Source organism: Camelus bactrianus, chromosome 5 (genome assembly GCF_048773025.1).
Source record: "Camelus bactrianus isolate YW-2024 breed Bactrian camel chromosome 5, ASM4877302v1, whole genome shotgun sequence".
In the NCBI taxonomy this organism is placed as follows: domain Eukaryota; kingdom Metazoa; phylum Chordata; class Mammalia; order Artiodactyla; family Camelidae; genus Camelus; species Camelus bactrianus.
The window spans coordinates 73226450-73236645 of record NC_133543.1 but is presented as its reverse complement, the minus strand read 5'-3'; the positions used below and the strand labels follow the sequence as shown (position 1 = coordinate 73236645).

General features: G+C 49.7%; 1 protein-coding gene and 1 long non-coding RNA gene across 2 annotated transcripts; one reads left to right on the top strand and one right to left on the bottom strand.

Annotated features, from left to right (window-relative positions):
• Positions 1 to 497: 497 nt before the first annotated feature.
• FZD5 (frizzled class receptor 5) lies at positions 498 to 8001 on the bottom strand. The gene is made up of 3 exons (XM_074364094.1): positions 7875 to 8001; positions 7300 to 7632; positions 498 to 7003 (listed from the first exon to the last, which is right to left on the bottom strand). The coding sequence occupies exon 3, from the start codon at positions 6749 to 6751 to the stop codon at positions 4967 to 4969; it is 1785 nt and encodes a 594-aa protein (XP_074220195.1). The 5' UTR covers positions 6752 to 7003; positions 7300 to 7632; positions 7875 to 8001; the 3' UTR covers positions 498 to 4966.
• A 49-nt stretch (positions 8002 to 8050) lies between these two features.
• Positions 8051 to 9559, top strand: LOC141577734 (uncharacterized). Its single transcript, XR_012507099.1, has 2 exons — positions 8051 to 8437; positions 8884 to 9559. It is a non-coding gene; the product is annotated as an uncharacterized LOC141577734 (long non-coding RNA).
• Positions 9560 to 10196: the final 637 nt, after the last annotated feature.

Here is a 10196-nt window from a genome sequence, read left to right as displayed (position 1 = left end):
ACCAATCCCCCACAGATACAGAACTATATATCCTCTTATCTGAGCTCCCTGACCAACTGTATTAGACCTTAATACTAAGTGGTGGGTCTAACTGCTGAGTGATAAAGTTTTGGGAGTTCCTGTCCCCCAACCAGACACACAGAACAGCACCACCTCTATTTAAACTGCTTCAGAGAGCATAGACAGAGGGTTAATAAAACAGAATACAATCTCACGCAATGTCTCTGTTCTTATGCGTATTTCCCTTCATTCAAGTGAATCGTAAAGCAGTCACAGGATCAGCAGGAGACACCTATGAAGTATATTCAAGTAAAACATGTTTTCATTAGTTCTGCTTCTGGTGATTGGAATTTGCTTGTTTTTATTATTAGTAAAAACATTGCCACTTATATTTTAAGTACATCTGAGAAATATGATCATGAAGTTAGAATCCACATATGTCCTTCAGATACTCTTAGAAAGCAGTGCATCTCTCCGTAAAAGCACGAGGAGAAAAATACGTGTACAGCATCTTTTTATTTTCTTTACCATTGCTTTAATGCACTTTAAAATTTATCTACATTAATTGGGAACAAAGAAACAAAAATAGACATTTCTTTGTTTTTCATAAATAACTACTCTCCATATTTGATAAAAATCTCAAACCATTATTTAACCTTCCCACAAATATAATACATACAAAATTTTTCTGAAATAATATGGTCAGTAAATTAAGTATTTTGAGACTAACATAACCACATACAATTACTATTCTACTGACCCAGGATCCAAGTGAAACAAAAAACTTGTTATCAGGATGCTCTGGGTTTCCTTTTGTTAGTGTTAGGAATTCAAAATTATAATCATCTGCCAGTAATAATTTACAGATTCAAGTTGATTGTCTACAAATAAAGTATCGCTGGCTCTTATTTATGAGTTCTGGATTTGACAATGACACTGACGACACTGCATGGGATAGGCACTATACATATATGGAAATCATAAAAAGTACTGAATGCCCTGGACTTGAACTACTGACTCGGTATGTGCCTCATTTGGCTCAGTAATAAATTCACCTGCACCAAACCCGTATCAAAAGTCACTAAATCTCTCATATATATAGTATATTATTTATATACATACCCACAACACATACATACTATACATACAGTTTGTAACAACATGAAGTAATATTGTCTTCAAATGATGTACCACAGACATTATCCTGGCTGAGATAAATCCTGTAATTGTCATCAAGCTGCTAGAAGCTTTTGAGAGTTGAGTCCGGTTACTTAGTTACTTTCATCCTGCCTACCCTTCACCCAGCTTTGATATCTTGGTAGCTTTTTCTTTCAGAACCACCCTCCTTAACCCAGGCATATTTCTTTCCCGGGATCACTTGACTGGACTTTGGAGGCAAGAAAGGGCATGCAGGGGGAGCAGGCAATCCTCAGCCACTGTACCTCACACCTGCCTAGATTTGTGATGTTCTCTGTCCTGTTTGCCACATTCGGTGTTAGAAAGCAGTTATTCAAAGCTTTGTCTCTCCTACCTCCCTCGGTGTTTCCTTAGAGCACAGAAGTGAAAGAAGCCTGTTTAGCAGGAGAAGTAGTTCATTAAAATACACAACTACATTTCCTAGCTCTGGGGTTCCCATTCTGTACTTGGGAGTGCGGGTCATGGATGCTGTTATTAAGGTTCCATGTGGGATCCAGGAGGTTTTCTCCTGCCAGCTGGTGTCAGGATCAGTGCAGCCCTGGCCCAGGAGGAAACGGCCTAATGAACGCCAGCTTGGAAACAGTGCTGTCGGCACATTATTTAAGCTTGTACATGCGCACAAATTGCACACAACACACACACACAGGCTCATCACTGGAAATGATCACGTGAAAGAAACAATGACAAAGGTTTGCGAGGATAAACCAATAAGGCAACAAGAAAACTTATTTTCAGCCAATTTAGACAACTTCAAAATGTGAGGAGGGAAATATAAATTAAAAAGACTACCTAAAGTCTGGTCAACTGATTCACTGAGTGGTCACATATTAGTTTCTTCTAAATCTTTAACACCTGATCTATGAGGGAGATGTTGCTTAAAACTGAACTGTGAAAGGGAAAGCCTGGACGCTGTACATGTGAGGCTAAACTGGGCCCTAAATCCTCTCCAAAATCACAAAGCTGGCTGTGAAAAAGTTGCTAAACCACCCACGACCTTTCATTTTATAATTTTCAAGAGAATGGATCATTTGCCTAATAAAAATGCAAATCAGGAGAAAACAGCATGTGGGATGGAAATAGGGGCTGAGCATAAGTAGATCTGACCTCTCTGCCTTGGGTAGCAGGTGGGGCAGATCTTCCTTGATAGGACTTCAAGGAAGCAGGTGGGCTCTATCTTTGACGGAAGGGAGAGGGAGAGCAGGGGTGAGAACAGAGACTGAAAAGGAGAGGCACCTCTGAAAGTTGGTCTGGAACTAGACCCCAAATGCATGACCTGTACTGCTTCTCCTTGGCTTAGTAGCCTTTGTCTTAACTGTCTTATTTTTTTTAAGTAAATGGGTCTTTTTAGGTTTGGCATGTTGCCAAAACAAAAAAATTAAGTTTTTAAAGGAGAAATTAAATCACTTTGCCCACTTCATCCCACAACTTTCAGATACATTCAGCATCATCTTTAGATTCCTCCACAAAGAAAAAGCAGGAAGCAAGAGAACCCAAATTAAGCATAATGACCAAAGGCAGCAGAATAACCTATGTATTTTCTGGGAAGACAAGTTAAATGAGGGAGGAGGTCAAGGTGATCAGAAAAGGTCCTCATTTGAAAACTTGGAGAGGAATTGGCCCACAGGCAGGGGATCTATTTCAAGGTGCTAAGAAGCTTCTGAATAAGCAGAGGAATTAGATGTTAAAAAAAGTTCTGTAGTTCTGTGTACTAGGTTTTGTTTAATCTACTGACATTTGAATTTTGATTCACAGGATGAGTGCATAAGGGCAGTGAATTTTTATAAATGTGAACAGCTTTTGAGAGTCCATTAAAACTATAATACCAGGCTTCTCCCCACCAGCAAAGTGCTTAAATCCACTATGAAAACCATGCACTTGTTCTTCATAACCATAAAGTAAAAATTGACTTGGGCTTAATCTTACTTTTCCAACTTTGGTATAAAAGAAGGGCAAATCCCTAGACTTGTTTTCTAAGGGAGGCATTCTCAAATTGTAATTGCTTTTGCCATTTTAGCTTCTTAAACTTAGTCCCCACTCCATTCTGGTCATTGGTATTTTGCTGGCCAATGCACCATCACCCACTTCCCCAGTAATGGCCTCACACTCTTCATGAATGAATAGCTAAACAGATTAGGAAAGCAAACAGAATTTTTAATAGTGAAGTGTATGGGGGGGCAGGTGTGGGGGTTTGTATGTGTGTATTCATCAATACATAGGCTTTCATATATGAATGAGGAAATGGTTAAACAGATTAGAAAAGCAAACAGAACTCTAACAGTAAAGTGTGTGTGTGCTCATCAACATATACAGGCTTTCTCAGAAGAGGAGGAAAAAAATGTATTCAAGTGTGGTAGGGGTAGGGACACCTTTCCTATTGCTACACTGATCCCTACTTTAAAAACTTATGCAAGTGTGTTACGGGTCTCACTTATTTTCAGAGACTGCCGAGTAGTGTCTTGCTGCTTTTGGAATATCTGGCTGTAAACTAGTCCAAAGTCCAGGGGCACTTACTTTCCCTCACTGCTGCCAGTGTTTGTTCACAGGTAGCCAGCCAACCTCCCCTCCCCCACCTGCCCCCTTTAAGCACCTCATTCAAGGGTGGGTGTGGTTTCTAATCACAGCTCTCCAGGAGAGGAGGAATAAGAAAAGCAAAAAGACTGTTTAACATGATAAAAGAGGTGGGAGGGGGTGGAGCAGATAAGAGAAGTGTTGGAAATTTACTTAATTACAGGAGGTATATCCATTTTAGTCCTTGAATTTAAAAAGGAGCCCCCTTCAGCACAATCACTAAGTACTTACTGAAGAAGGGAGTAGGTTTACTTTTATCAAAATTATAACACAAGTTTCTTTTTTTCCAAAAGTGGGATCACTGAAGCCTATTAAGAACCACCCACTCACTCCTTTGGCACTAAGCTGCCATCTTAGTCTAGAATTCAGATTCAACCAATCACCATCCCTCAGGTTCTCACTGTTCCAAATATTTATTCCGGCCGGACACTGTAATGCCACCCCTAACTTACTGAAGTAAAGCTCGCACTGTTAAGAATGAGAATAATTACAGGTAAGACAGAACAGAAACTGAAGCTTGCTAAACAAAGCTAGGATAGGATGGACACAAAATCTCTAAACACTTCCTAACCTTGTCACTTTTGGGAGGCCCTAACCACACTATGCTCCCCGCTCCCCCTCCTTGGAATGACTTGGGGTTCCCCCTAACTTAGGAACCATGATCAGGGACAAGTAGCTCACCTTAAAGCATCTTGGACACTTTAAGCAGTGGGAGGAGAAACGAGCTGAAAAAACACACGGGACAACTTCCCAGTCACAACAACCCAAACTTTCACTGTTCACATTATTTTTAAAGACACAAGAATAGGAAACTATTTTCCCAATTTAGACCACACAGTTCAAGGAAACCTGAACCAAGTGGAACGTCGTTATAATGCCAACCTTAGGACTGTAAAGCCCCCAAAGCAAAGGTAAATTTTGTTGCCAAAATGCAACAGTTAAAAATTAAGAAAACTACATATAAATTAAAAACAGGGTTCCCCTTGAAAAGGCAGTAAGATAGAACAGACGTGAGCTGAGCCCCTTTGCGAAGTCCTGGGGCAGGTACTCCCCTTGAACCAGCCCCTTTCCCCTTCTCTCCAAGTTGCCCCAGGAGGGGGCATCAGCACCATGAAGGTAAACGGAAGTGACCTTGGCAAAGCTACCAAACAAAACAACCTCCCTCCCTCCCTCAACTCCCGGCCAGGTCCCTCTCGGCCTCCTACACGTGCGACAAGGACACCTGCTTGTGGTAGGCGGCGGCGGCGGCAGCGGCGGCGGCGGCGGCGGCGGGGCCCGGCGTCCCGGTCCTGCCAGTGAGAGCTGCGCTCGCCTCGGCGTAGTCCCCGGCAGCAGTGGCGCCGCCGCTCTTGTGGCCCCGCCGCGGGCGGCGGCAGCAGCAGCGGCTGGTGAAGCGGCGCCACGACTCCACAGTCTTGCCGGACCAAATCCAGACGCCCGACGTGATGCCCACCACGAGGCACATGAAGTACTTGAGCATGAGAACCCAGTACTCGGGCTTGGCGCGCGGCTGGCCGGCATCTGGACCTGGGCACGCGCAGGTGAGCGCAGCCTCCCAACTCTCGCGATAATGCTGTTCGTACAGGTAGCAGGCCACCACGATGCTGGCGGGCACTGTGTAGAGTAGTGTGAAGATGCCAATACGGATCATGAGCTTCTCCAGCTTGTCCGTCTTGGTGCCACCCTGCTTGATGACGCTGCGGATGCGGAAGAGAGACACGAAGCCGGCCAGGAGGAAGAGCGTGCCCACCAGCAGGTAGAGCACCAGCGGGGCCAGCACGAAGCCGCGTAGCGAGTTCAGGTTCTGGTTCCCCACGTAGCAGATGCCGGCCACCGGGTCCCCATCCACGGAGCTCAGTGCCAGTGCAGTGATGGACTTGACACTGGGAATGAGCCACGCGGCCAGGTGGAAGTACTGCGCATAGCCTGCAATAGCCTCGTTGCCCCACTTCATGCCAGCCGCCAAGAACCAGGTGAGCGACAGGATGACCCACCAGATGGAGCTGGCCATGCCGAAGAAGTAGACCAGTAAAAAGACAACAGTGCACAGCGCAGGGCCCGTTGTCTCATAGTGGATGTGGCTGTGCTCGCGGCTGCAGGCGACGCTGGCATGGCCCACGACCAGGCGCACCAGGAAGCCCAGCGACACGCACAGGTAGCAGGCTGACAAGAAGATGATGGGGCGCTCAGGGTAACGGAAGCGTTCCATGTCTATTAAGAAGGTGGCCACCGTGGTGGAAGTGGAGATGAAGCACAGCACAGACCACAGGCCGATCCAGAAGGTGGCGAACGTGCGCTCGTCGGGGCTGAAGGACGGCTGGTAGCAGGGTACCGCACAGTTGGGTACCTGGCCGGTCCGCACCTTGTTGTAAAGCGGGTGCGACTCCTTCAGAATGGGCACGAAGGGTTCGCGGCACTTGCACATCGCTGGGCCCCCGGCGGCGCAGTCGCCCCCCGAGGCTGGCCCCGGCTGGCCTGGGAGGGTGGGTTTGGCCGGGAAGGGCCTGGGGGGCGCCGTGGTGGCCTCGCTGCGATTGTAATCCATGCACAGGACCTCGGCGTCGCGGCCCAGCACTGGGAGGCGGTCGCAGCTCATGCGTTCCGGCCAGGCGAAGCCGTACTGGCGCATGAGCGGCGAGCAGCCGGCCTTGGCGCGCTCACACACGGAGCGGCAGGGCGGCAGCGGCTTGTGGTAGTCCGGCAGGCAGATGGGCGTGTACATGGAGCACAGGAAGAAGCGCAGGTCCGGCGAGCAGTGGATCTCCACCAGCGGCCAGAACTGGTGCACCTCCAGACCCGCCTCGTCCTGCGTGTCGTGGTTGAACTGGTTGGGCATGTGCGTCAGGTTATAGCCGATGCCGCGGCACATGGGCACTGTGATTTCCTGGCACACCGGGGCCTTGGAGGCGGCCGCCGCCCGGCCCGCCAGCTGCGCCAGAAGCAATAGCAACAGCGAAGGCGGAGCGGACGGGTCAGGCCGAGCCATAGCCCCCTCCCTCCCCTCGCCTGCCGCAGCCCGCAAGGGGCCAGCTCAAGCAGGGGAAACCGGGACCGCGGCTTCCCTCTCTGCAGACTTGTGTGGCGCCGGAACTGGCAACCTGTTGGTTTCTTTTTCTTTTAAAGAAATCCGTCCAAAGATAAACTGTTTCAGAAAGGCGCTGCCTCTGCTGCCTCTCCAGCTCTTCGCCGAATAGGGTTGAGAGGGACGGTTAGGGCTCTAGATTCCAGCGCAAGTACTCTTTAGAAAAGAAAGTAGGGAGAAGAAAAATGGAAACCACTCCCAGTTAGAGGGGCGATAACGGCTCAGTCCCCGCAAGCGGGCTCCAAATCTCTTAAGTTAACCTCTCTCCCCTCCCTCCCTCCCTCCCACCTCCTGAAACTAAACTACCAACTCCTCGCCTCCCTCCCACCCCACCTCCCTTTCCGCTGGGCCTTCCAGGCTGTACCCCAGCCTCAGAGCACTCAGTCTCCCCCGGCAAATGGCTGAGGGACCGGGAAAAGAATAGGGAGAAAGAGAAAGGCGCGGGCTCTCACCTCCGAGGATCCCGAGATAAGCAGATAGTCCGTAGCCAGCCTGGGTCCTCCGTCTGTGGGACACTTCACTCAGAACCGCGACTCAGAGCTGGGCTGGCATCGGGAAAGTTTGGAGATAGGCTGGGTACCCAAGGAGGTAGCACATGGCAGCGGGCGGGGGCGTCTCAGAGAGGGAGCCGCCCCCTAAACGAGGTCGCCGCAGACCGGTCACTCGCCCCCTCCTCCTCCGGGGCCCCCTGCATGATCCGGGCGGGGCAGGGCGGGGCGGGGGCAGGCTGTGCGTTTCCACCAGGGTGCGGGGGCCGGACGAAGGGCGAGCGCGCCTGGCAGCACCTGGGCGAGAGAAAGGCGGTGTGCGGCGACCGGAGGATCCTGCCGCCTCACAGCACTGGGAGCAGCCGGCGCTGGCCCCGCCGGGACTGCATGGTGGGAGCCCGCCGCCGCGTCCCGCCAGCCGCTCCCCTCCTCCCCTGCAGGGGGCTCCGCGCTCCAGCGGACTCCTGGGGGCGGTGGCGGCGCTCCCAGGACGCGCCGGGATCGACTCCTCCCCCGCGCTCTAGCACCCTTTCGCCCACCTCCGGAGGATAACAAACGGCGCGCAGCAGCGGCAACAGCAGCTGTAGCTGCGGTAGAGTCACGGCCGCGGGTTGCCTGGCCTCTCCAGCCCCGCCCGGGTCACCTGCTTCTAATGCCCGTCGGGAGGCTCCGCCCCAGCCCCGCCCCCTAGCGCTGGGGCTCGGTTGGTGGGCCGCCCTGCCACGCTCTCCGCGCGTCCCCGCCCACTGCCCCGCAGGCTCTGCCTCTCCCGGGGCGCCCTCGGGCCCCGCCCGAAGCGTGCAGCCCAGGAGCGCTGGCCAATCGCGGACCCGGAAGCGATGGGGGTGGGGCGCATGCTAATCACGCTTTTCTTGAGACCCGGGGCGGGAAAGCCTAGTTAGAAGTCTCTCCTGAGTTCTCTCCCGGCGCCCACCGGTGCCGGGCTCACTTTCCTGTGATGTTCTAGCTTATGAACCCTTGCTTCCAGTGCCCCCTCTGCGGCTAAGCATTATTAGAATCCAGCGCTTGTTTCAAAGAACTACTCAAAAGAATCGGTCTTAACCGTGGCTCCTGTCTCCCCTCTGCGCTATCCTCAGACCAGGTGAGCTCAAGTTGAGAGAACAAATGCTTACTGAGCCCCTACTGTGTGTCGGACAGCGCGTTAATTGTTTACAACTTAATACAGGATGTCTCAAGTTCTTACAACAATTCTACGAGGCAAGTACACCTCACAGGTGAAGAAAGGGAGGTTTAGAAATTTGATCAAGGCAACCAAGCTATTTATAGTTCCCCCCAAAAAGCCACAACCTAGACAATCTTGTTCAGCGCGGTATTCCGAGCGCCCGGCACAGAGTAGGCGTTCAAATCGCCACGGCGTCCACAATTTTATCCACCTCCTCCCCGCCCCTCCCCCATGTGCTACCGGTTATCTCCCAGGCTTTAACCTTTACTTCTGCATTTCGTAACAAAATCTTACTGTTGCGACAAGTGATTTTCTTTCTGTGTTTGGAAGACTCGAGACATGTTAGTCCTTTATCCGTTTATCAGGTTAAAAATCCAGGCAGTTCCGAAGTCGCCCGCAGAGAGAAGCAACACTGGCTCCAGGCTCTGTAATGGGCAGGGCGCCGCATACCACCCACCCCCGCTCGGGGGCTGCCCGCTGCTTCACCGCGCACCCGCGCGCCGCTGGGAATTGGGGACGCACCGAGCTGCCGAAGCCCGCGGGAAGACCTGCTGAGCGCCCCGACTGCTGGGACGCACAGTGGCGCTCTCCAGATGGGTTACTGTGCTGCAAGTTTTAAATGTTCTAAAAATGCCTCTTTTCTAAACGTTCTAATTGGGTTGAAAGAGTGAGGTGTTTAGCATTCTTGAAATGCATTCACACGCTTACAAAGAGGGTTTGAATTATTTCCCGCTGCCCCACCCCTTCCTTCTCCTGGGAAGAAGGCGGAAAAAAGGCAAGAGGGCCTGAGTTCTTCGAGAACTCAGGACTGGACTAAAGGGCTGAGATAGACCGCGGTTACTGTGGTTCTTGTGTCCTGGATCCCATTTATACAGACTGGGAGACTAAATTGCAGAACAGCCCTCTCCCTCCTGCTTATCAGTAAGACTTTGCGGAAAATAATGAAGAATATGTGTATTAATCCCAGCCTCAAAGTTAAAAGAAATACATATTAATCGCTTCACAAATATCAAAACTGTTAATAAAGATGTTTAAAATGTACATTACTCTTCCATTCCCTGGAATTCTACAGGTGCTCGTATTTTATCTCTTCTGTTTTTTGGAACTACTTGGCACTCAGTGTCGGCAAACATCCCAGGGTTGAAAGTAGTGGGAGTTGTAAAGCTATGGAATAGCAATCAAAAAGAAAGGGAAATCCTCAGTGGAAAGTATGCACAGATAGTGAGCATGCCAAGGGAGACCGCCTCATTCTGTGGCCTTTATGCAACATGTGTATTATTGGGGAAGGACAAGTGTTGGCTAATAATAAAAATTATTTGAAGTTGGAGAATGTTAATCACTCATGCTGGAATTTAGCCAGAATACTTTTGTTATTTCACTTGGTTCTGACTCAAACGAGGTTATCTACTAGTCCGTAAACCTTTCCCTTCTTAATCAACAGCAAAAGGTTATTTTTGCTTGGAGATCTCTAATAAGAGTAGTAATAACAACAGGAAAACTTTACCAAAAGAAACTTATTTTGCGTTGTATAGCTTTTCATATAATTTGAATTTGGGGTTTTTTTTGCATATATTACTTCACTTTAAAGGCAGTTTAAAATATGCTGACTGTTTGACATGGATTAGGCAGGGTGCTAAATAATTCATTTAGGTTAGCTCATTGTTAATCCTGATGACAA